Source organism: Oncorhynchus keta, unplaced genomic scaffold (assembly GCF_023373465.1).
Source record: "Oncorhynchus keta strain PuntledgeMale-10-30-2019 unplaced genomic scaffold, Oket_V2 Un_contig_7019_pilon_pilon, whole genome shotgun sequence".
Lineage (NCBI taxonomy): Eukaryota > Metazoa > Chordata > Actinopteri > Salmoniformes > Salmonidae > Oncorhynchus > Oncorhynchus keta.
The window spans coordinates 45587-72719 of record NW_026289205.1 but is presented as its reverse complement, the minus strand read 5'-3'; the positions used below and the strand labels follow the sequence as shown (position 1 = coordinate 72719).

General features: G+C 43.3%; 1 protein-coding gene and 1 long non-coding RNA gene across 15 annotated transcripts in view; one reads left to right on the top strand and one right to left on the bottom strand.

The window, feature by feature from the left end:
- The window catches only part of LOC118379825 (small G protein signaling modulator 3), a 38807-nt gene extending 15342 nt beyond the window's left edge, over window positions 1–23465 (bottom strand). Inside the window, exons 1-13 of one of the 14 annotated variants that reach the window (XM_052511620.1) lie at window positions 23287–23465; window positions 12567–12659; window positions 12113–12198; window positions 11789–11852; window positions 8215–8414; window positions 6736–6858; window positions 6314–6457; window positions 3368–3563; window positions 2879–3024; window positions 2384–2647; window positions 2074–2256; window positions 513–668; window positions 99–153 (exon numbers count right to left, since the gene is read on the bottom strand). In XM_052511620.1, the coding sequence (XP_052367580.1) occupies window positions 99–153; window positions 513–668; window positions 2074–2256; window positions 2384–2647; window positions 2879–3024; window positions 3368–3563; window positions 6314–6457; window positions 6736–6858; window positions 8215–8414; window positions 11789–11852; window positions 12113–12198; window positions 12567–12573 (1624 nt within the window). In that variant the 5' untranslated portion in view covers window positions 12574–12659; window positions 23287–23465. Of the gene's footprint in view, window positions 1–98; window positions 154–512; window positions 669–2073; window positions 2257–2383; window positions 2648–2878; window positions 3025–3367; window positions 3564–6313; window positions 6458–6735; window positions 6859–7988; window positions 8014–8034; window positions 8058–8078; window positions 8102–8122; window positions 8148–8168; window positions 8194–8214; window positions 8415–11788; window positions 11853–12112; window positions 12199–12566; window positions 12660–23286 lie in introns of those variants that run through there. The other 13 variants (XM_052511621.1, XM_052511622.1, XM_052511623.1 and 10 more) reach the window with 13 other exon arrangements.
- Window positions 8507–9415, top strand: LOC127926158 (uncharacterized). The gene is made up of 3 exons (XR_008123494.1): window positions 8507–8720; window positions 8997–9221; window positions 9354–9415. It is a non-coding gene; the product is annotated as an uncharacterized LOC127926158 (long non-coding RNA).
- Window positions 23466–27133: the final 3668 nt, after the last annotated feature.

The window sequence follows — 27133 nt, the reverse complement described above, 5'->3', positions numbered from 1 at the left end:
TTCTACAGGACGTGTGGAGGGGAGATTGGGACAGAGATGAACATTCTACAGGACGTGTGGAGGGGAGATTGGGACAGAGATGGGGTGTTTTCATTCACCTCTCAGCCCGTTGAGCTCTCCCACCCAACAGTGCTCATCTTTCTGGGAAAAAATCTGAGGGAGAAATAGAAAAACAGAGGGATGAGATGGAGGAGTGAGTTAGTCACTTTTGTAAAACATTTTTTTTATTTTTTTTATATATTTTTTTTTAACAAGCATGTTTTCACATACGTTTCACACGCTGTGTTTGCAAAAACAAAGTCAGTGTGCTGTTAACAGTATAGCTTTCCCACTGTCTCTATACCATACCGGGCTCCAACTAGTGCTACTCTGCTCACAAATACACGTGACCAACTTCCTTGACAACGTACCAACGGATTGAGCTACACAAATACATGGCAACATTTAAAGCAAGCTGTGGAGTGAAATTACAGCACTTAACTCCATTACATGTATGTGTTCTGTCCACTCACTGTGATGATGTCGTTCTTCCTGAAGCCCAGTTCGTCGTCGTCATGGCGCTCAAAGTCCAACAGGGCTTTGGCCCGTCTCCGTCGGTTACGAGACACAACCAGGAAGTTCTCGTGGTCTCTCTGGTGGCTCTCCATGGAGTAGTCTGGAGTCAAGTCCTGAGAGGAGGAGGGACAGAGGGAGGGAGAGAGAGAAAGATGAAGAGAAGGCGACAGGGGGAGGGACATAGATTAATCTAATCAAATTAGCTCAGAATGTGCTAGTGACTTGTGCATCAAACATGTCAATCAGAATGACTCCACTATTTCCTAACTGTGTCACAGTGTGAAGAACCATTGATTCAGTGATTTGATTTAATGACCGAGTGACTCATTGTTGGGTAACATGACTCACGGCGCTGCTGTGTCAGGGGAAGAATTCAATTATATGACTCATGCCACGATTACACCAGGCTCTACCTAAAGCCATCTACTGGAGATCAGTCATGGGAAAGGGGGATAGCCTAGTCAGTTGTACAACCATGCATTCAACTGAAATGTGTCTTTGCATTTAACCCAACCCCTCTGAATCAGAGAGGGGCAGAGGGCTGCCTTAAATTGACATCCAGGTCTTCAGCACCAGCATGGGGGAGGACAAGAGATGCATACATTCAGCGACTTAACAGCCAGCGACTGAGCTCAGAGACCAGAAAGTCACAGATTTCTGCAAATTATCAGCAAGGCGACCACAAGATAACCAGGATAACCCTAAGATAACCCTACCTAGCATTGTCACCATGCCAAATAGGCTAAGGTGACATTGTGCATGGTATTTAGGGAGAGCTCAGCTACTTCTTACTACAAGGCAGCTTCTCTTAAACGCGGGGTCAGTGAAACTGAGTCGATTCAGTAATCTGATTCAGTAGTGAGACTCACAGTGCTGGTGTGTTGGGGGTCCAGACAGCTATATGATTCAGTAGTGAGACTCACAGTGCTGGTGTGTTGGGGGTCCAGACAGCTATATGATTCAGTAGTGAGACTCACAGTGCTGGTGTGTTGGGGGTCCAGACAGCTATATGATTCAGTAACGAGATTCAGTGCTGGTGTGTTAGATTCAGGTGAGACTCCAAACAGCTATATGATTCAGTAGTGAGACTCACAGTGCTGGTGTGTCGGGGGTCCAAACAGCTATATGATTCAGTAGTGAGACTCACAGTGCTGGTGTGTTGGGGGTCCAGACAGCTATATGATTCAGTAGTGAGACTCACAGTGCTGGTGTGTCCAAACAGCTATATGATTCAGTAGTGAGACTCACAGTGCTGGTGTGTCGGGGGTCCAGACAGCTATATGATTCAGTAGTGAGACTCACAGTGCTGGTGTGTCGGGGGTCCAGACAGCTATATGATTCAGTAGTGAGACTCACAGTGCTGGTGTGTCGGGGGTCCAGACAGCTATATGATTCAGTAGTGAGACTCACAGTGCTGGTGTGTCGGGGGTCCAGACAGCTATATGATTCAGTAGTGAGACTCACAGTTCTGGTGTGTTGGGGGTCCAGACAGCTATATGATTCAGTAGTGAGACTCACAGTGCTGGTGTGTCGGGGGTCCAGACAGTGGAAGTGTTCAGCGGTGCGGGTGATGGCCTCTCGGAGCGCTGCTACCAGCTCTGTCTGCTTGATGTTCTTAGACTTGAGAGCCTCCGCCTCGTCCTCACCCCACAACAGAGAGCTCAGAGTGGACTTCCTACGTAGCGACTGTCTCCTCACAACCTATAGACACACTCTGGTTAGACATGCTATCACTCACACACACACACACACACACACACACACACACACACACACACACACACACACACACACACACACACACACACACTTCTATCAGACCACTCACTTTATTGAGGTTGTTGTTGAGTGTATGGGAGTTGTTTGTGTTGAGCTGGGCCTGCTCATTGAGGATGTAAGCCAGGTGTTTGTTCCTCTGGGCCTCCAGTGTGTCCTGGGACAGCGCCCCCGCCAGCCTCATGGCCTCCCCCAGTACAGCAGCCCCGTCACCCAGCTGGCTGGGCAGATCGGACAGCGTGTTGAAGATGGACGCAGAGTTCTCAGAGGACACCAGCTCCTCCTCCTGTAGGGGAGAGAGGAGAAGGTCAACCTCCTGTAGGGGGGAGAGGAGAGGGTTAAACAGGGGAATGACCAATCCCAAATCCCCAAGACACTTGTAGGCCTCTAGATCTGAAAGGGTTGGATAGATATAAGAAAAAGAGGTGGAGTTATTACTGTATGATTTTCAATACCAATCCTTTCTGATCTACACAGGTCTAGGGAGTAGGGGTTGGTTTAAAATCAAACCAGCAACCAGCCAGCCAATGAGAAACAACTATCCCACCTTCATCTTGAGCATGCCCAGTGTGACCTGGAAGAGGACCACAGAGCCCTGGTAGAACAGAAGGTCCCAGATCCTCAGCAGGATGCGGATGTCCACCACACTGGCAAACGATGTCAGGAACCAGTGCAGCGTGATCAGAGACAACTCTGGGGGAGGAGAGGAGACGAAGGGAAGGGTTAGGACACACAGGCAGGTTGGTCTCCTACACTACACATGACATTCTTAGCAATATTTGTGGCCTCTAAACACCAGACTTTAAAAGCCTTATTGCAGTTTCCCTGTAGCTCCCCTAGAACCCTATTCACATTTTTACATTAACATCTTAGTCATTTAGCAGACACTTTTATCCAGAGTGACTTACACTAGTGCATTCAATCTTAAGTTAGCTATGTGTGAGAACCACAGTTCCTTTTCCTCCATAAAGTAGTTACCAGCAAAGTAGGATAAGACGAGTGTTAAAGTGTAAAGAACCCCCCCCATCTCTCTCACCGATGTCATGCTCCTGCAGAAGCCTGTCCAGGCTTGGTAGATACTGGACTATGAGCTGTCTGAGGACCCTCTGGTCTGTCTGCACCCCCAGCAGGGTGGAGGAGAAGTAGGAGGGTGGCAGCAGGTCCTCGATCAGGGCACACATCATCCACAGCACGTCCTCCTCCTCCAGGAACAGCAACAGACATGACACCACCTGGGGATGGGGAGAGCGTGGAGAAAATAAACAGAAGAGATTATGTCTTTATTGTCCCCGTTGGGCAATTCGGTTGCAGCGAAAATACAGAGTCTGGGCAGATACAAACATATAGAAATTACAGTCGAGGTATTACAAACTCCCTAGATTAAAGAGTTAATCAAGAACAAGATCAAAGTCATATTTAAAATACTATTTAAAATGTGCAGAAAGGGACCTGGATCATATGCCAGGTCGTTACCAGCCAGAGGAAAGTGTATTAACCTGGATGGTAATATGCCAGGTCGTTACCAGCCAGAGGAAAGTGTATTAACCTGGATGGTAATATGCCAGGTCGTTACCAGACAGAGGAAAGTGTATTAACCTGGATGGTAATATGCCAGGTCGTTACCAGCCAGAGGAAAGTGTATTAACCTGGATGGTAATATGCCAGGTCGTTACCAGCCAGAGGAAAGTGTATTAACCTGGATGGTAATATGCCAGGTCATTACCAGCCAGAGGAAAGATTAACCTGGATGGTAATATGCCAGGTCGTTACCAGCCAGAGGAAAGTGTATTAACCTGGATGGTAATATGCCAGGTCGTTACCAGACAGAGGAAAGTGTATTAACCTGGATGGTAATATGCCAGGTCGTTACCAGACAGAGGAAAGTGTATTAACCTGGATGGTAATATGCCAGGTCTTTACCAGACAGAGGAAAGTGTATTAACCTGGATGGTAATATGCCAGGTCGTTACCAGACAGAGGAAAGTGTATTAACCTGGATGGTAATATGCCAACCTGGATGGTAATATGCCAGGTCTTTACCAGGAGGAAAGTGTATTAACCTGGATGGTAATATGCCAGGTCGTTACCAGCCAGAGGAAAGTGTATTAACCTGGATGGTAATATGCCAGGTCTGACAGAGGAAAGTGTATTAACCTGGATGGTAATATGCCAGGTTGTTACCAGACAGAGGAAAGTGTATTAACCTGGATGGTAATATGCCAGGTCGTTACCAGCCAGAGGAAAGTGTATTAACCTGGATGGTAATATGCCAGGTCTTTACCAGCCAGAGGAAAGTGTATTAACCTGGATGGTAATATGCCAGGTCTTTACCAGCCAGAGGAAAGTGTATTAACCTGGATGGTAATATGCCAGGTCGTTACCAGCCAGAGGAAAGTGTATTAACCTGGATGGTAATATGCCAGGTCTTTACCAGCCAGAGGAAAGTGTATTAACCTGGATGGTAATATGCCAGGTCGTTACCAGCCAGAGGAAAGTGTATTAACCTGTGGATGGGTAATATGCCAGGTCTTTACCAGCCAGAGGAAAGTGTATAGACCTGGATGGTAATATGCCAGGTCTTTACCAGCCAGAGGAAAGTGTATTAACCTGGATGGTAATATGCCAGGTCTTTACCAGCCAGAGGAAAGTGTATTAACCTGGATGGTAATATGCCAGGTCGTTACCAGCCAGAGGAAAGTGTATTAACCTGGATGGTAATATGCCAGGTCGTTACCAGCCAGAGGAAAGTGTATTAACCTGGATGGTAATATGCCAGGTCTTTACCAGCCAGAGGAAAGTGTATTAACCTGGATGGTAATATGCCAGGTCGTTACCAGACAGAGGAAAGTGTATTAACCTGGATGGTAATATGCCAGGTCGTTACCAGCCAGAGGAAAGTGTATTAACCTGGATGGTAATATGCCAGGTCGTTACCAGCCAGAGGAAAGTGTATTAACCTGGATGGTAATATGCCAGGTCGTTACCAGACAGAGGAAAGTGGTAATATGCCAGGTCTTTACCAGCCAGAGGAAAGTGTATTAACCTGGATGGTAATATGCCAGGTCTTTACCAGCCAGAGGAAAGTGTATTAACCTGGATGGTAATATGCCAGGTCTTTACCAGCCAGAGGAAAGTGTATTAACCTGGATGGTAATATGCCAGGTCTTTACCAGCCAGAGGAAAGTGTATTAACCTGGATGGTAATATGCCAGGTCGTTACCAGCCAGAGGAAAGTGTATTAACCTGGATGGTAATATGCCAGGTTGTTACCAGACAGAGGAAAGTGTATTAACCTGGATGGTAATATGCCAGGTCTTTACCAGCCAGAGGAAAGTGTATTAACCTGGATGGTAATATGCCAGGTCGTTACCAGACAGAGGAAAGTGTATTAACCTGGATGGTAATATGCCAGGTCGTTACCAGCCAGAGGAAAGTGTATTAACCTGGATGGTAATATGCCAGGTCGTTACCAGCCAGAGGAAAGTGTATTAACCTGGATGGTAATATGCCAGGTCGTTACCAGCCAGAGGAAAGTGTATTAACCTGGATGGTAATATGCCAGGTCGTTACCAGCCAGAGGAAAGTGTATTAACCTGGATGGTAATATGCCAGGTCGTTACCAGACAGAGGAAAGTGTATTAACCTGGATGGTAATATGCCAGGTCGTTACCAGCCAGAGGAAAGTGTATTAACCTGGATGGTAATATGCCAGGTCTTTACCAGCCAGAGGAAAGTGTATTAACCTGGATGGTAATATGCCAGGTCGTTACCAGCCAGAGGAAAGTGTATTAACCTGGATGGTAATATGCCAGGTCGTTACCAGCCAGAGGAAAGTGTATTAACCTGGATGGTAATATGCCAGGTCTTTACCAGCCAGAGGAAAGTGTATTAACCTGGATGGTAATATGCCAGGTTGTTACCAGACAGAGGAAAGTGTATAGACCGTAACTACACAATAGAGCACAGTGAACGTCCTCCTTACCATGCCTGTGCCCTGGCAGTAGCCGATGTCTGGGTAGAGCCATGCCAGGCCCCGCAGTACCCGCCTCAGCCTGGGAACACCCACACTCTGCAGGCTGCAGAAACACGCGTTGGAGGGCATGGTCCGCAACAGGTCCTTCTCTATCTGAGAGAGGGGGAAGAGATGGACGGAGTGGGATGAGAAGGGGTGGAGAGATAGAGGGAAGACAAAGAGAGGGGGGAAATATTGTTTTTCAACCAATGTGTTGTAAGAGTTTACAGATTTATTAGCATCTATAAATGAATAGTCGACCATTAATAAATCACTTATACAGGTTAACAATGTTTGATCCTCAATCACAGATTTTCATCAAGGGAGATAAACATCTTACATCATCAGTACTATTCCACCCCTCCACCTGGAGTCATCTGGATGTACAGTACCTCAGCATCCAGTACCTGTTTGGCAGCAGTGGTCTCGTCGTTGGTGCTGTTCTTAACGATCTCTTTGTAGGAGATCTCTGTAGTCCTTTTCTTCTGCAGAGCTCCAGACAGACGCATCCACAACTAGCACGATCAGAGAGGGGAGGGGGGGCAGTCAGACAACAGACTAGAGGTCCACCGATTATGATTTTTCAACGCCGATACAGATTATTGGAGGACCAAAAAAAATACCTTTTATATATAAATCAGACATAATTATAACATAAAAACACACAGAAATACGAGCCTTAGGTCATTAATATGGTAAAATCCGGAAACTATCATTTTGAAAATATAAAATGTTTATTCTTTCAGTGAAATACGGAACCGTTCCGTATTTTATCTAATGGGTGGCATCCATAAGTCTAAATATTGCTGTTACATTGCACAACCTTCAATGCTATGTCATAATTATGTACAATTCTGGCAAATTAATTACGGTCTTTGTTAGGAAGAAATGGTCTTCACACAGTTCGCAACGAGCCAGGCGGCCCAAACTGCTGCATATACCCTGACTCTGTTGCACAGAACGCAAGAGAAGTGACACAATTTCCCTAGTTAAAATAAATTCATGTTAGCAGACAGTATTAACTAAATATGCAGGTTTAAAAATATATACTTGAGTATTGATTTTAAGAAAGGCATTGATGTTGATGGTTAGGTACACATTGGTGCAACTATTGTGCTTTTTTCGTGAATGCGCTTATTAAATAACCCGTTTGGCGAAGTAGGCTGTGATTCAATGATAAATGAACAGGCACTGCATTGATTATATGCAACGCAGGACAAGCTAGATAAACTAGTAATATCAACAACCATGTGTAGTTAACTAATGATTATGTTAAGATTGATTGTATTTTATAAGATAAGTTTAATGGTAGCTAGCATCTTACCTTGGCTCCTTGCTGCACTCGTATAACAGGTAGCCAGCCTGCAACGCAGTCTCCTTGTGGAGTGCAATGTAATCGGCTATAATCGATGTCCAAAAATGCGGATTACAGATTATGAAAACTTGAAAATCGTCCCTAATTAAATCAGCCATTCCGATTAATCGGTCGACCTCTACAACAGACATCTCTGAATCAGGTTATACACCGTAGTAGAAGTTGGCCCTTTGACCACTTTATCTCCCCTTACTGGTCTGTGGTCTCATTCTGACTTTTCCCTTTGTTAAAACCTCTACTGCTGTGTTTCCCCCCTCTAGGCCCCCTTACCTGTGGTCTCATGCTGTGTGGTATGCCCCCCTCTAGGCCCCCTTACCTGTGGTCTCATGCTGTGTGGTATGCCCCTCTAGGCCCCCTTACCTGTGGTCTCATGCTGTGTGGTATGCCCCTCTAGGCCCCCTTACCTGTGGTCTCATGCTGTGTGGTATGCCCCCCTCTAGGCCCCCTTACCTGTGGTCTCATGCTGTGTGGTATGCCCCCCTCTAGGCCCTCTTACCTGTGGTCTCATGCTGTGTGGTATGCCCCCCAGCACCAGGGAGCGGAGGCGTTCAGAGCGGGGCAGGACGGGGGAGATGAGGTCCCAGGTCAGGTCTCCTACGGTGTGGTTGTGGGTGAACTCCAGGTGGGCCTGCCAGCGCAGCCTCTGCTGGGGGTCCTCTCTCTGGGGCTCTGGCCTCGGCTCTGGCTCTACTCCATCTGGAGGGGGAGAGAGATGGTGTTCAACTGCAGTTATCGTTGTTCAGGGTTATACTCCTGCATTCCTGTTACTTTGGCACTGTCTGCTTCCCCTGTTTGAATGATTTCTCCTCCTCCATCACTAAGGTCTGCTTCCCCTGTTTGAATGATTTCTCCTCCTCCACCACTAAGGTCTGCTTCCCCTGTTTGAATGATTTCTCCTCCTCCACCACTAAGGTCTGCTTCCCCTGTTTGAATGATTTCTCCTCCTCCACCACTAAGGTCTGCTTCCCCTGTTTGAATGATTTCTCCTCCTCCACCACTAAGGTCTGCTTCCCCTGTTTTAATGATTTCTCCTCCTCCACCACCACTACGGTCTGCTTCCCCTGTTTGAATGATTTCTCCTCCTCCACCACTAAGGTCTGCTTCCCCTGTTTGAATGATTTCTCCTCCTCCACCACCACTAAGGTCTGCTTCCCCTGTTTGAATGATTTCTCCTCCTCCACCACTAAGGTCTGCTTCCCCTGTTATAATGATTTCTCCTCCTCCACCACTAAGGTCTGCTTCCCCTGTTTTAATGATTTCTCCTCCTCCACCACTAAGGTCTGCTTCCCCTGTTTGAATGATTTCTCCTCCTCCACCACTAAGGTCTGCTTCCCCTGTTTGAATGATTTCTCCTCCTCCACCACTAAGGTCTGCTTCCCCTGTTTGAATGATTTCTCCTCCTCCACCACTAAGGTCTGCTTCCCCTGTTTGAATGATTTCTCCTCATCCACCACTAAGGTCTGCTTCCCCTGTTTGAATGATTTCTCCTCCTCCACCACTAAGGTCTGCTTCCCCTGTTTTAATGATTTCTCCTCCACCACTAAGGTCTGCTTCCCCTGTTATAATGATTTCTCCTCCTCCACCACTAAGGTCTGCTTCCCCTGTTTTAATGATTTCTCCTCCTCCACCACTAAGGTCTGCTTCCCCTGTTTGAATGATTTCTCCTCCTCCACCACTAAGGTCTGCTTCCCCTGTTTTAATGATTTCTCCTCCTCCACCACTAAGGTCTGCTTCCCCTGTTTTAATGATTTCTCCTCCTCCACCACTAAGGTCTGCTTCCCCTGTTTTAATGATTTCTCCTCCTCCACCACTAACGTCTGCTTCCCCTGTTTTAATGATTTCTCCTCCTCCACCACCACTAAGGTCTGCTTCCCCTGTTTTAATGATTTCTCCTCCTCCACCACTAAGGTCTGCTTCCCCTGTTTTAATGATTTCTCCTCCTCCACCACTAAGGTCTGCTTCCCCTGTTTTAATGATTTCTCCTCCTCCACCACTAACGTCTGCTTCCCCTGTTTTAATGATTTCTCCTCCTCCACCACCACTAAGGTCTGCTTCCCCTGTTTTAATGATTTCTCCTCCTCCACCACTAAGGTCTGCTTCCCCTGTTTTAATGATTTCTCCTCCTCCACCACTAAGGTCTGCTTCCCCTGTTTTAATGATTTCTCCTCCTCCACCACTAAGGTCTGCTTCCCCTGTTTTAATGATTTCTCCTCCACCACTAAGGTCTGCTTCCCCTGTTTTAATGATTTCTCCTCCACCACTAAGGTCTGCTTCCCCTGTTTTAATGATTTCTCCTCCTCCACCACTAAGGTCTGCTTCCCCTGTTTTAATGATTTCTCCTCCTCCACCACTAAGGTCTGCTTCCCCCGTTTTAACCCATTAGACATGGGCCCAACAACAGCCCCAGTGTTCAGCTGTGTCTCAGTTCCTTTACAGTGGACTACATCTACAGTATCAGCAACAGGTCAATAGGATTTCAGTAAGCAGTGCAAGTCACTTTTTTACCTTTATTTAACTAGGCAAGTCAGTTAAGAACAAATTCTTATTTACAATGACTGCCTTTCCCCCAGCTAAACCCTAACCCGGATGACACTGTCCAATTGTGCGCAATCCTATGGGACTCCCAATCACGACCGGTTGTGATACAGCCTGGAATCGAACCAGGATCTGTAGTGACACCTCTAGCACTGAGATGCAGTGTCTTAGACCGCTGTGACACTCGGGAGGCCCCAATTCAATGCCTGTGAATTGATCACAGGTATTGAATTGATCGGTCACACGTTGCATACTGTAACTGTACAGCTATGGCTGAAAAAATCTGAAAGACGATGGCCAAAGCTTACCCATGATGTTGCGTAACGATTTCATTCAATAAGTCAGTTTTAGTCAACGTATGGAATAGTTGGGAAATGACAAATTCGAAGTGCCCACTTTGTGCAAATGTGGTGTCTTTTCCTATGATATGACATACACATTATGTTCAGCCTACGTTACATTTCAGGGCTGGGTTTTATTTGGATGTTACCACCAACCAGCATGCCACTGTTTATTCATCAGAAACAGGTGCAGTGTTATTCATTTTCATGACTGAGATGAGCCAAACAGCCTTGTGTCCATTTGTCAACCTGAGCCATGGAGCAAATTAAAATGGGGCGTGGAAATGGGATTTTGCACCTCCACTTTTTTATTTTTATTTTACCAGAAATGCATCATCCATTGGATAATATATTTTTAATAAAGACTAGCTAAAAATAAAAATGTATCTGACCATTTTATAAATGGAATAATTGCGTGATATGATAATATTTTGCAAATCCGCAGCCGTAGTGGTCAAAACCAAAGTTGCTTCTCTACGCGTTCCACTGCTTTGATTGGTGTAACGTTAGCTAGAAACCACAACCGTCCATCAAGATAATGAAAAGCACCCGTGAAAGAACATTCAAGGAACTTCGTCACGTCATTTGCGGAGTGAATGATCATGAGGTAAGTCATTGTGTTGCCCATCATATCACTTCCCGTGAGAACCATGAGCACAGGCTGACTTGGCTTTGTTGTACCGCAGCCGACGCCTACCAGCAGCCTGCCAGCAGCCTGCCAGCAGCCTGCCAGCAGCCTACCTCCCAAAGGTTGCACTGTGTCCATTACAATGGAGAAAAACACATTTCAGCTTTATTTCAATAGTAATCTATATTACTGGAGCGTCATATTTTTTCTAACAATTTCACTGGTGGATTCGTGGACGCAATTTAGGGAAGATGCCACAACTATGGAGATAAAAATAGATGGCGAAGTCAAAGACAGGCCAGTGGTTACCATCAGTGGAGTAGCTTTCCCTAAATCAATGCTTATGACTTGGTGCAACTCAACTGTGTTTTGATCCAGGGAAAAGAAAGAGGGCTGAGCACAACCCACCACGGTAGTCAACTCTTAATCTACTGAATGACTGCTAACATATTGCTGGGTGAGTAAAGACCGATATCATTTAAAAGAAGCAAATCACATTAAAATTGATGCATGCAATGAGTGATATCTGTGATGTTGAAGGTTTGAGTCCTATGTTTTCTTCTTACCATCACTGTCCAGCCTGAAGCCAAACTCATCATACTGCAGTTCTGCCTCCTCTGTTGGGTCCTTCTGTAAACGGAGACAATAAGAGCCATACAACAAGTCCCATGACATATTATATTAAAGTACAAGATAAATCACAGTAAACACTAAGGGTTAAGCAGTACCTTTATAGGTCAATGAAAAAAAAATATGAATATGGGCAGGTGTGGTAAAAACATTCACATTCAATAAATCCAGAAATAGCCTAGAAAACCACAGTACTAAGCTAGAGGCTCCCTCTCCTCAGTGTTTACCTAGCAGTGCAAAGATGTTAGGTCAGTCTGTACCTGATAGTACTTGGCCAGGATGTCCTGGGGCCACATACTGGAGGTCAGGGCTGAGAAGGGGCCCCCAGGGGCTGGAGTGTAACCACCTGGAACACAGAGGGGGGAAGGAATGAGAGAAGAGGGAGATAGAAGAGGAAAATGAGGTACTGTGAGGATAAACTGATTGTGAGTCAAATAATGTGAGGGACAAAGAAAATAGAAGGACAAGAGAGGAAACATGAAGGGAACGGGGCAAGGTGGGATGACAGAGGACTGAATGAGAATAGACTGACAGGAGGAAAATCAAACCCTGACAGAGAAGTTTGAGAGAAAGACTGAATGGAAAATGATGGGGGGGGGGTGAGAGGAGAAACTGGCAGAAGGATAATCAAAAGCACTATCAGAAAGGGGAAGCGTAAGGGAAAGAAAAGGGAGAGGACGGAGGGAAGAGGGGAAGAGGGATGGGAGCCCTTACCTGACATGCTGGAGGAGAGCAGAATGAATAAGGTGTGTGTTGTTGTAGACAACCACTCTGGGAAAAGAGGGATATCAGATACGAGCACCGACTCTGGGAGGAGAAAACACATACTGGGTCAGACAGGTCATTTGTAACTCACTCACACTAATGTCCCAAAGATTAGTCCCCCTTTAGTTAACTCCTTTTTGAATCCAAGAGTGGCAGAAGAGCTCCTGCATGTTCAGTTTGGTCTTCAATTCCATGTAGCAAGGTAGCCAGCATCAGTACATCCTTTCGTAATCAGTCTTTCCCTCGCCTAGTAAGGAGGGGTCAGTTCAAACACATTTACAGACACTAGACAGAGCACACAATAAGAGCTTAACCCTTCTCCATGTGAAGCAGTAGAACTACTGGAGCAACAGCCTCTCTCTCTCATGAACACACCTCTTCCTTATAAAAAACAAACAAAACAGAAGACACTCACATGACCTATTCTTGCACCATGCAGTCAGGACCAAAACTGATAGAACAAGAGAGGGAGGTCAGGATGGAGAGAGGTACAATGAGGAAAGAGATTGAAGTGAGAGATGGAGGAGGAACAGATCATCAGTGCAAGAAAGGGAGCGAGTGGGAGAAAGAAAGAACTGGGGGTGTGTGAAGGAGAAAGAAAGAACTGGGGGTGTGTGAAGGAGAAAGAAAGAAAGAACTGGGGGTGTGTGAAGGAGAAAGAAAGAAAGAACTGGGGGTGTGTGAAGGAGAAAGAAAGAACTGGGGGTGTGTGAAGGAGAAAGAAAGAAAGAACTGGGGGTGTGTGAAGGAGAAAGAAAGAAAGAACTGGGGGTGTGTGAAGGAGAAAGAAAGAAAGAACTGGGGGTGTGTGAAGGAGAAAGAAAGAACTGGGGGTGTGTGAAGGAGGAAGAAAGAACTGGGGGTGTGTGAAGGAGGAAGAAAGAACTGGGGGTGAAGGAGGAAGAAAGAACTGGGGGTGAAAGGAGGAAGAAAGAACTGGGGGTGTGAAGGAGGAAGAAAGAACTGGGGGTGTGAAGGAGGAAGAAAGAGAGATAAAACTCTGAAGCACCAACTGTTCTCATTCAATAATCATGGCAACGTGACCATGGCTGCTGCTCCACATACTGTAAATATTGCCCTTCCTTGACTTCTCTCACAAACACACACACTATAAGAGTGTTATTGTCATGAAAGTAAACCCATGACATGCCTAGCTCCTCAGGGAGTAGAAGGGGGGGCTGGCAGCAGCATTTGAACTTGGTGTATTTGAATGAGCAGCAGTTAAGTGTACCCATTAAGACCACTTCCACCTTTGTATTCAAAGTAGAAAAAGAAAAATGTTCTGCTATTTAATGTTTCAACCAGTTATTCTAAGCCTCTCTTTGTTAGTGATGGCTGTTTAACAGTCTGATGGCCTTGAGATTGAAAAACAGCTTCTGTCTCTCGGTCCCAGCTTTGATGCATCTACACGGACCTCATCTTCTGGATGATAGCAGGGTGAACAGGCAGTGGCTCGGGTGGTTGTTGTCCTTGATGATCTTTTTGGCCTTCCTGTGACATCGGGTGCTGTAGGTGTCCTGGAGGGAAGGTAGTTTGCCCCCGGTGATTCTTTGTGCAGACCGCACCACCCTCCTCCCTTTGTGCAGTTGCCGTATCAGGTGGTGATACATTCCGATAGGACTGTTGCGCCTTCACCACGCTGTCTGTGTGGGTGGACTATTTCAGTTTGTCCGTGATGTGTACGACGAGGAACATTTTTTTTAAATTACAAAAAATATATATATTTTTTTTAACTTTCCACCTTCTCCATTACTGTCCTTTGTTTTGTTGACATTGAGTGAGAGGTTATTGAACTTTCCGAACACCACACTCCGAGGGCACGGACCTCCTCCCTGTAGGCCGTCTCATCGTTGTTGGTAATCAAGCCTGAGTAGCAGACAGTTTACTCTGGGCACCTTATTCATCCAAGCTACTCAATACTGCCCCCAGCCTTAACAAGTTAAACATATTGCACTTTTACTTTCTTCTCCAACACTTTGTTTTTGCATTATTTAAACCAAATTGAACATGTTTCATTCTTTCTTTGAGACTAAATTGATTTGATTTATGTATTAAGTTCAAATAAAGTGTTCATTGTTCATTCAGTATTGTCATTATTACAAATTAGAGGTTGACTGATTGACCGATCGGAATGGCCGATTAATTAGGGCCGATTTCAAGTTCTTTTTTTTACACCTTTATTTCATCTTTATTTAACGAGGCAAGTCAGTTAAGAACATGTTCTTATTTTCAATGACAGCCTAGGAACAGTGGGTTAACTGCCTCGTTCAGGGGCAGAACGACAGATTTTCACCTTGTCAGCTCGGGGATCCAATCTTGCAACCTTACAGTTAACTAGTCCAACGCTCTAACCACCTGCCTCTCATTGCACTCCACGAGGAGTGTTACGCGAATGAAGTAAGTCAAGGTAAGTTGCTAGCTAGCATTAAGCTTAACTTATAAAAAAACAATCAATCACTAGTTAACCTCTTCAGTCGACCCTCTACTTTTTCGAACATTCTGTTAAAAATCGCGCAACATTTCAGCGCCCTGCTACTCAGGCCAGGAATATAGTATATGCATATGATTAGTATGTGTGGATAGAAAACACTCAGACGTTTATAAAACTGGTTAAATCACGGCTGTGACTATAACAGAACGTGCGTTTCATCGAAAAGTGCAGGAAAATCTGATCTGAAATAAATATCCTTGCGCTACTTCCAGGAATTGTTCAAAGTGAACCGAATTACATGAGGCCGAGGTTGCAGTGCCTACAGCTTCCACACGATGTCTAGAGTCTTGTCATTTGAGTCGGCTTTGATTCTTGGTCAAACCGAATCAAGGGAACCGATTCCCTCCGGTCTCCGACCGGATGTTTTGGTCGAGCTCTCTCCAGACATTTTTTCGAGACGGACAGCTATAGAATTTACATCGCCTCCTGATGAATTTTATTGCTTATTAACGTGTACTAATACCTAAAGTTGCATTACTAAAGTATTTCAAGTGTTTTGTGAAAGTTTATCGTCGACTTTTTGAATTTTAAAAATGACGTTACGTTATGAAACGCTATTTTTCCCCGTTTATCACACAGTCTTCATAGATCGATATCTAGGCTATATATGGACCGATTTAATCGGAAAAAAGACCCAATAGTGATTATGGGACATCTAGGAGTGCCAACAAAGAAGATGGTCAAAGGTAATGAATGTTTTATATTTTATTTGTGCGGTTTGTGTAGCGACGACTATGCTAATTATTTTGTTTACGTCCCCTGCGGGTCTTTTGGGGTGTTACATGCTATCAGATAATAGCTTCTCATGCTTTCGCCGAAAAGCATTTAAAAAATCTGACTTGTTGCCTGGATTCACAACGAGTGTAGCTTTAATTCAATACCCTGCATGTGTATTTTAATGAACGTTTGAGTTTTAACTAATACTATTAGCATTTAGCGTAGCGCATTTGCATTTCCAGAGCTCTAGATGGGACGCCTGCGTGCCAGGTAGGAGCAAGATTAACTACACATGGTTGATGATATTACTAGATATTATCCAGCGTGTCCTGCGTTGCATATAATCCATGCGGTGCATATCGTTGCTCCAATGTGTACCTAACCATGAACATCAATGTCTTTCTTAAAATCAATACACAGAAGTATATATTTTTAAACCTGAATATTTAGCTAAAAGAACCAGGTTAGCAGGCAATATTAACCAGGTGAAATTGTGTCACTTCTCTTGCGTTCATTGCACGCAGAGTCAGTGTATATGCAACAGTTTGGGCCGCATAATTTGCCAGAATTTTACGTAATTATGACATAACATTGAAGGTTGTGCAATGTAACAGGAATATTTAGACTAATGGATGCCTCCCCTTAGATAAAATACGGAACGGTTCCGTATTTCACTGAAAGAATAAACGTTTTGTTTTTGAGATGATAGTTTCCGGATTCGACCATATTAATGACCTAAGGCTCGTATTTCTGTGTGTTATTATGGTATAACTAAGTCTATGATTTGATAGAGCAGTCAGACTGAGCAGTGATAGGCACCAGCAGGCTCGTAAGCATTAATTCAAACAGCACTTTCATGTGTTTTTCCAGCAGATCTTTGTTGTGCGTCAAGCATTGCGCTGTTTATGACTTCAAGCCTATCAACTCCCTAGATTAGGTTTAGGTAACCAATGTGAAATGGCTAGCTAGTTAGCGGGGTGCGCGCTAATAGCGTTTCAAACGTCACTCTCTCTGAGACTTGGAGTTGTTGTTCCCCTTGCTCTGCATGGGTAAAGCTGCTTCGAGGGTGGCTGTTGTCGTTGTGTTCCTGGTTCGAGCCCAGGGAGGAGCGAGGAGAGGGACGGAGGCTATACTGTTACACTGGCAATACTAAAGTGCCTATAAGAACATCCAATAGTCAAAGGTTAATGAAATACAAATGGTATAGAGGGAAATAGTCCTATAATAACTACAACCTAAAACGTCTTACCTGGGAATATTGAAGACTCATGTTAAAAGGAACCACCAGCTTTCATATGTTCTAAGCAAGGAACTTAAACGTTAGGACCTGCACCAAAGTCAGATTAGGATATAGGCCAAGACTGTATTTTTACCTGGAGTTTCCTTATTGAAGGCTACTTACTACATTTAGTCTTGAAATCTTTGGTTGTTTACTACACTACTCTGTTTCGCACATGGCCTCACATGTGAATCATGAACGTGACGGGTGGGGCTAAGGCTTAAGAGGATGTGAATGATGCTGAATGGGTGTCGACAAAGAAGAGCTCTCCAGTAAGTGAACCAAAACACTAAAAAGGGCCATTTTCTCAAAAGTGGGGTTACAAGTTTAACTTTCAAAGCAGAATTACTTACCCTGCAGTTAATGAACAATGGGTATCATATACTATTGTTCAGGCTCAGAGTGTCGACCTTTATCCCAATATTATTTTTTTATTTTACGTTTCAAAATGTTTCTCCATAGGACCGAATCCAGATGGTGAGTCACAAATATCCACAACCTAATACACCAATATTACCTGTCACTGTTACTTTTAAGTCCGCTTTTGAAAATACATGCATACAAGTACTTATACTTACTCTGAAATAAAGGGTATTTTAGTTAATTGCATTACGATCAGTGAGTTTAGTATTATGCAAGTAATTTGGGATTAACAAATAACACTGATGATTTGTTGAGTTACTGAATCTCTGATAGAAATCAAAAACAGTTAAACTATTCACTAGCGAAACATGTAGTCTCATCTCCGTAACCTGTGTATCATTACCGTAATGCACCGATATTGAGATTAGGAAAAATAAAATGTATACTTTAAGCAATTTCATCTTAATCTTCATCCAGATATATGTGCATAAATACAACTCATAAATAACACTGTATATATATATATATATATATATATATAAGTGATGACAAAAACCTTTCAAAAGTTTTGTTACTGGAATGAGAAATTACAAAGCAGTTACATTTGTAATAGTTTTATTTTCAGTGTGATTAACTCAGGCCTTGTCATTAGGGGAGCAATGTTACAAAGTATTAGAAATAGATTTGCGTACAACTTTTTGGGACTTTGAAAACGGTTGCAATAAGGAAAGTTTTTGAATTGGTAGTTGTGGAAATTGTGGTAAAATGCGTATCTGATCAAAACATGTATCCTAATAATAATATAAATATCTCAGTGATCCAAGAAGAAATGTCATGAAAAATAACACGATCATTCTTTGGGTCAAATGTCAGTTGTGTGAGAATTACCCATGCTTGTGCGTTTGCAAGGACAAATCAACAGGCGTTATCTGGTGAATCTGTCTGGTGAATGAATAACGAAGCCTAAAATCATGTGTGTGAGTGAGTGAGTGAGTGAGTGAGTGAGTGAGTGAGTGAGTGAGTGAGTGAGTGAGTGAGTGAGTGAGTGAGTGAGAAACCCTTCTGCAGCCAATGCTGTCAGTAGAAAATCCCCACTCGATAACACACAACTGTCCCTATCAGTTCATACCCATACTCATATCACAGCGAGTATAGATAGAGCTTACAGACAAACACAGTTACCTCATCACAGGCCTAAAGAACACCTAGTTGGTTACCCATGGAGACAGTGTCGTCTCTTAATCTTGGATTGGGAGGAAAGCTCACTCAAGTCTTATGAGCTGTGTAGCCTAGAAGATGTTTGTTTGCCATTCCTTTGAGCCAACAAGTCATGTTCTCTAATCACTATGACAAAAACACATTACAGCGCCCCTGGGCCCTAGTAACAGTGTCCATGTTAACAAACAGTACTTAGCCTATTGAAGTTGTAATCAGCGACAGCCAGACTTGTTGAACGGAAGTGATGTGGGGACAGGTCACACAGAAACATTTTTAAAAGGACACACGCTCGCACACACACAACTTTAAGTTTTCCAGATGCATTTTACAACACCAGGAGTCCTTTTACAAACCTGTTTAGCTTGCTGAACTGTGACAATCACAACTATACCATGGTAACCAACGACAGCTTCATGGAAACAGACACTGTCGGAAAACAAACGTTGCGGCAACACGACCACCTTGAAATGATTAAACAGCAGGAGGCTCGCTCTTCTGATACAACTTCCTAGAGACCATTCATTCACAGTAAACAGCCCCACTATCACCTCCTCATAAACAGACTACATTAGCATAATAGCTATAGCCAGCCAGCCAAGCATATCAGGCCAACCACCATGGCAACAAAGCAGTCATTCATCCAGACAGGGAGTATCAGCATATGAGGAGGATATTTGGGACTTGAGAAATCAATTGGTGGTTTGGAGGATGGCCAGAGCAGTCCTAGACTAGTCCTTGTGTTTCTCCTGCTTCGGGGGTACAGGGCAACATGTAGGCTACACAGTCATTTGTTGGATTGGTATTACACATTTATAGCGCAAATGTATCCCTTTTCTACATTCTTAAAGACAATTCTGGAAGAAAGCAAGATAAAAGAGAGATGGATGGGCAGATTTTAAGGCGAGGCTATCCTGTGTTTACCTACACTTTATACAATGAAGATCCTGCTGTGTGGGCTGGGAGTGCCCTGTGTGTGTGTGAGCCCTCTGAGTCACCAGAGCAGGAGATCTGGCTTGCAGATTCAGTGCCTTTTTAAATCCCTGCTGAAGACATTTTTACAACAATGTGTTTAATGCATGTTTATAATTATCCATCTAGTTTCTTTGTCCTTCCTCCTGTCTTTGTTAGTACTTATATTTTGTGTTTTATGATGTGAAGCACTGTTGCTTGTATTGAAAGGTGCTATACAATTTTTTTTTTTAAATGTATTATTATTAAAAATGGCAGCTACATGAGTCATTTAGCAGATGCTCTTATCCAGAGCAACTTACAGGACCAATTAGGGTTAAGTGCCTAGCTCAAGGGTACAGGCAGATTTTTTCACCTAGTCGGCTCTGGGATTCGAACCAGCTGCCTTTCAGTTACAGGCCCAATGCTCTTAAAGTAAGCAATCCTTCTCACCCCCCCCCTAAAAGATTTAGATGCACTATTGTAAAGTGGCTGTTCCACTGGATGTCATAAGGTGAATGCACCAATTTGTAAGTCGCTCTGGATAAGAGCGTCTGCTAAATGACTTAAATGTAAATGTAAAGGAAGTGCTGCGATGGGCCCTCTCCCTCTCTGCTGCTGTAGTCTCTGGTGAAAGTGACCCGTTCTCTGCTCAAAATCCATCCCCTTACTCCCTGGCTCTCCTTCCAGCAGGTCCCCTCAGAGCCAGACAGTCACGTCAGCAAATGGTGAGTCACAGCAGGCTATATCATCGGACACACACACAATGCAAGAGACTAGCTGCCACGAACACCACTCTACTCAACAGCTAAATTATGATCAGCAGGCCCCATTCTCTTTGGCATGCTGGCGTCACACCGCACAAACAGTGGCATACACGCCCCATCACAGGTTCCCACACCTATTCCAACACACAGACATGTAAGACATGGTAACGAGAAATGCCACTTTCTCTGAAATCCCAAATACTATTCTGGGGAAAGCTCCATAAATCCACAGCCTTCCAAGGAGCTTAGAGGGAACTTAAATGTCATCACATCACTCCCTACTGAGGAAACAGGCTCTTCCTCTGATCCAAACGAACACAGTATCCAACAGCATCCGTCACACTGTGGTCTTTAACCACCAGGTGTTAAAGGCAGAGTGTGTGGTGGACCCAGTAAGATGGTACCATTCATTTCAGTATTGAAACATGCAGTTGTTTCCAACACACTGGAGCAACGTACAGAAGACTGAGACTTGTTGTGTTGTTTGTTGCTCCATTGTATAGGCTTAATACAACCATCCTAGGCACTCAGACCAAACGGCAATAACAAAACAACCTAAATCAATACTTAACGGTGTCAGTAAAGTAATGCACAGCATCACACACACACCCTGCAAGCACCTGACCGAGGGATGGGCAACTTTGTTCATGGCTCAGGGGGTCTGCCATTTGGGGCCCTTTGTGAAATTGTCTTGGGGCCCTCCCCATCCACCGTGCAAGCACAACATTTTAGCGATGATGCTGCCCCTTTGCTCATCAACTTAGCCTATAAAAGGACTAGGTGATGTGTAGGAGCAAGAATATTTCTGTGATATATCTGCTGTGTGCAGCCTTGATGGACCCCATGGAAGGACGTGGCGCAATCTACCCTGATAAGGATAGCAAGTTAGCAGACTTAAGGAAAATTAAATGAAACATTTGCTCCCATTTAGAAAATCGATTTGTTAAGAAAACATGCATTTCATAATCAACTAAATATTTTGTCTGCATTACCATGGCCTAGAGGAGTGTCCCAGTTTGACAGTAGGTGATAGGGATACTGTCAAAATGTCACTATTCTAAAAAGCTGGGGTCCACCATGGGGCCCATCAAGGCTGTGCACAGTCATTTAGATTTACATCCCATTACTAAATATGTCATGAGTATCCTTTCTTAGTGAAAAAACAAACAATAGAACCTTAACATCAATTACCTCAGAAACCCTATGTCATTTGACTTACCATTATGCCTCTAGAGACATGTCATTACACGGGATGTCACACCCACAATGATGCCCATTGAACCAATTTTTTTTAATCAGTCATATTTTTGCACTAACACACAGGCATTGATTGTTATTGTACAAATGTATAGGATATCCATTACAAAGCTTAAATCTCCCACTTTGCCAGGTGTCCTGCTTAACAATACTCACCCTATACTTTTATATACATTTGATGAATTTACGAGGCATTAATAGACAAGACATTGCTGAATGCAGATGACCAAAATATAACCCATGCCATGGTTCTGACTGTCTGCCCAGATCCTCTCTGTCCCTTGCTGTCTTGCCTGTTACCCTTTCTCTTCGCTATGAAAAATGCTAGTATGTGTTTGGTCTTCGGTATGTTGAGTGTGGAATAGCTTAGCCTACTCACTGATAGCTCTTACCTCAATGAATTTGCGCGAGACATTGCAAGACAAGAAATAGCAAAATACAGCATTGCAAGCCTACATCTACTGATTACTGATGCACGGTTCTGGCTGTCAGCCTAGTAGCCGACACACCTACCTATGCCTGGCTGTGCTCCCACCCATCACTCTCTCCCTTGGAGTTGGCTCTTTCTTTACTGTGAAAGATGCAAGAGTTTGTGTTCTCGAAGTAGACTATGGCAAATAGTTTCCACCTTTGCAAAAAGAATGAATCTTTGGAGTTGATTCCAAGCGGAGCAGATGTCAGAGAATGGGGCAGATAGTCAAGGAATCGATTATTTTGGAGTCGACTCCCCACCACTAAGCACTAGCAGTTTTTCAGCTAATTTCCTGCAATTCTACACGTTGCCATAGGATGTGGAGAAATGTTTTAAGTTAATATGATATCTGAGTGATATCTGAATAAGGGCCCCTGGTCGCTCATTTGACCATGATTACAAAACATTTAGATAGCTGGGTAGACAAATTAACCAATCTAAAAATGTTTTGCTGACATGGGCTAATTGAGTGACCATCTGTGACAGCCATAAGAGAAAACTATTGATGCACAACCACATTTCGAAATTGCACCTTGTGTTTCTACTATGCTAACTCAGTAAATTAAGACCAACCGAGTTCCTAAAAACAATTTTTAAAAAATCAAATATCCGCGGGTCTACAAACAAGTGTACACTGCGCATGTGTGGAAAAACCTAGTAACCACCATCATCCATGCCATGGCACCGATCACAAATCCTCATCAATGAACTCGCCATACTAACGTTAGTTAACTTTAATTTGTCGGTTATACATAACATGATCATATTCCATTGTAGCAGCAACACATTAACGTTATATTGATGCCAACAGTCCAAGCATATTTCACGACTTGGATGGAAGGAAACCTTTATCGTTCGTCATCACTTGACATGAACATATTCTTTGATTCGTGATTGTATTGGCTACCTAACAAGCTAAACTTCAGTTTACTAATATGCTGTTCAGAACATGCTAGCTACATTGCCAATCATGATAGATAGATTCAATGAACATGCATGAAGCCTGGCTAGTAAGTTAACAGTTCTAGCTTGCTTGATAACAACGATAATGTTACCTAACTGGCGAACTAATAGCTAGCTAGGTAGCTAACCATATGTTAAATATGGCGCTGGCTACAACAAGTGCACTGACTACATTACAATAGCTAGTATCTTACCTTCTTGTCATTCTGTACAATTGCAAAGGCTGTCCAATGTTTTCCGACGGCGTTTCTTAGTTATAAAAATAGCTAAATCTGCTACTACTGGGGATTTCTGTTTTGCGTCATGCACCTGTCTGCGGTACGTTTCTCTTTGGGATCACTGCGCTTCTCCAATGTTTTCCAATGTGAAAAGTAGTCCCAGATCCCGGAACTTCTGTTTCCATATCCTTCCGCCTTGGACTCGATTAATGACGTGGAGTGTGGATTGATATGAATGAATATGGATCATTTTCTTTATTCAAATGATATAATGTATACTTTGAAAGTGATTCAGTCCAAGAACATATATTAATACATTTAAAGACGAAGAATGTCGATATTTGAGAGAAATAAAGTGAGTATCGAAAGAATAGGCATTGAAATTCCTGCTCAATGTAAACAGACGCATTAGCGGATTGCTCTTTGCCTGTCAATCCACTGACCTTGCAATGGCAAATACAGTCCATTACCAGTGAGTGATTAGCTAACTATTGGATGGATGATAGATAATGGCTGATTGATAAGGTTGTTCAGATATATATACTCCTCCATCTGTATTTTTCTCCAGCTCCACCACTCCCCCCCATTTCTCCCTCTAGCACTCTCCTATTCATCTATTGTTTGTGTTATTCTCATCTGTGGTCAGACAGAGTGCCTGGCCCTTGACATAGAATAAACAATGGGAGCACAAGAGTGGGAAGAGAGAGGGAGTGTGTTTGTGTGTGTGTGTGTGTGTGTGTGTGTGTGTGTGTGTGTGTGTGTGTGTGTGTACCTACCTTGTGCACACACATGGAACACTGATCACTTTAATAATGTTTACATACTATTTTACCCACATCATATGTATATACTGTATTCTTCTCAAGGCCTATCCTAATTTAACTATTGCTGTACATATACTATTCTATCCTATGTATTCTTCAGCTATACTATATATTCTATCCATATACTATCCATATATATATATTGCCTTCTGGGAGGCCATCATTGTAACTACGAAGTTGTTCTTAACTGACTTGCCTAGTTAAATAAAGGTTACATAAAAATAAATAAAATTAACATAAACCTGTGGCTAGAGCTGGATTTTAACATATTTCAATAAAGCACTTATCTTCATCACCACACGGTGTCGCCCTTCCCTATATTTTCCCCCCTGCATGTCAATGCCAGATCTGGCAGCCTGCCCTCAAAGACGAAACTCTCTATGGTTCATCACGGTAAGGGACAGCCTCAGAATGGAACTTAATGTGGAGGCAGGTATTAGAGCTGAGCAAGGGGAGCCTGGAGGCGAACAAGCCCTCCTTCAGATGTTATTATCGTGTAGAATAGACCTTGGGACCGGGAACGTCAGCCTGGTTTCATAGACTAGACTCAACACGTTAGATATAAAAAATGTATAATATGCAGTGGTGGAAAAATACCCACATTTTCATACTTCGGTAAGAGTAAAGATACCTTAAAAGAAAATGACTCAATAAAAAAGTTAAAGTTACCTAGGAAAATACCAGTGGAGTAAAAGTCTAAAATTATTTGGTTTTAAATGTACTTAAGTATCAAAAGTATAAGTAATTTAAAATTCCTTATGATAAGCAAACCAGACAACATGATTTTCTAGTTGTTTTAAATCACGGATAGCCAGGGGCACAGTTCAACACTCAGACATAATTTACAAACGAAGCATTTGTGTTTAGTGAGTCTGCCAGATCAGATGCAGTAGAGATGACCAGGGATGTTCTCTTGATAAATGTGTGAATTAGACAATTTTCCTGTCCTGCTAAGCACTCAAAATGTAACGAGTACTTTTGGGTGTCAGGGAAAATGTAAGGAGTAAAAGTACATTATTTTATTTCGAATGTAGTGGATTAAAAGTAAAAGTTGTCAAAAATATAAATAGTAAAATAAAGTACAGATATACACAAAAACTACTTAAATAGTACTTAAGTACTTTACACCACTGATAATATGTTATGTTGGTATGGTTACATAAGACAGATGGTTACTTGACATCATGGGAAAATCAAAAGAAATCAGCCAAGACCTCAGAAAAAAATGTGTGGTTCATCCTTTTTCCATACGCCTGAAGGTACCACGTTCCTTGTGGAAGGCTACCCGAAACGTTTGACTCAAGTTAAACAACTGAAAGGCAATGCTACTAAATACTAATTGAGTGTATGTAAACTTCTGACCCACTGGCAATGTGGTAACAGACTAAAAAGGTGGGGCTGAGTGACGGGTCGCCACTGTGTATCATACAGAGCACGCAAATTTTTAACATATTGTACCTTTTGCAAAGCCGTAATATTTTGTACAGTTTGCAAATTCATAACATATATAAAACGAATTGTAATTCATCAACATATCATGCAAAATGGGACATATCACACTAAACGTAACATACCTTACTCAATAGAGCATCTCTGATTTACATACAAAATAATAGGAAATGCTCTAAGACCAGGTTGGGGATGTCCTCAGGACATTCACAATGTCCCCTAGTGGTCCCTTGCTGGTCTTTATGGAAAGTTGACTTGCCTCTCCAAAATAATAATAATAATAATTGATTTAACTTGTGTAGAACTTTTCATTAGAGAAAATATTCTCAAAGCGCATATGTAGAGTAAGGAATCATGTAATCTCTATTTATTACATTTCTATCTGCATTTTCAGGAAGTTGTTTTGGTGTTTTACATGTCTGTAAGGAAATGGAAGGCGTCAAGAGGGGTTTTGAAGCCAAATGATCCTATCAGCAGTTTATTCTGTCATGGAAGTTCCAGGCACAACCTTTATATATGTTTTAATGATACGGCTGGAAAATCTGCACAGTGGGAGGTCGTATTTCATCTCAGTACCTCCAGCTGAATATAGCATTGGTTATTGGTGTGTGTGTGTGTGTGTGTGTGTGTGTGTGTGTGTGTGTGTGTGTGTGTGTGTGTGTGTGTGTGTGTGTGTGTGTGTGTGTGTGTGTGTGTGTGTGTGCGTTTGTGCATGCGTGACTGATTGAGTGTGTGTGAGTTAGTGTGTGTGTGCCTGCATGCATCTGTGCACGTGTGGATTTTCATGTAGGTGTGTATGAATCGAGCAGTGGTTATCTGTGTGTGAGGGTGGGAGGGAGTCCTGTAAGTAAATGAAACAAAGTATGATCAAGAGAGTGTGTGATTTGTAAAGGATTAGCTGGATTGTAAATGTGCACGTCCATGTTTGTTTACACATTGTAATTGTTAATGTATATGTGCATGCGCATGGATAAGGATATGAATGTGTGTGTGCCTGTGTGTGTGTGGCTGCGAAAGAGCAGCGTTGCACAGTCTCCTGAGTCAGCAGCCAATCCCTTTGGAATGCTAATCACTTAGCGTTTCTCTCCACCTGCACCCCCCTCCTTCTCTCTCTCCCTCTCTCTCTCTCTCTCTCTCTCTCTCTCTCTCTCTCTCTCTCTCTCCCCTCTGGCGCCTCTCTCTTTTCCCATCTTTCTCCATTCCTCCCCTCCCTTCTCCCTTTTCATTCCTTCTCTTCCTCTCTATGTCCAACATTTCTTTATCTCACTCTTCTTCCCCTTCCCCATATTGCCCCTCTCTCTCCCTCTCGCTCCCTCTCTCTCTCTCTCCCTCTCTCTCTCTCTCTCTCTCCCTCTCTCTCTCTCTCTTTCTCAGACATGTTTCTATGAAGTTGGTCTGTCTATTAGCTGGTCCTGTTGCAGGTTCATGTTTGGTCCTCTGCAGCAGTGGTGGGGTGAGTCAGACATAGAAATGTGACTGATAGAATAACTTTACTTCTTCTCAGGGGAACTTATACAGAGCCTGGTAGCAGCCAGTCTGTTTAAAGACAG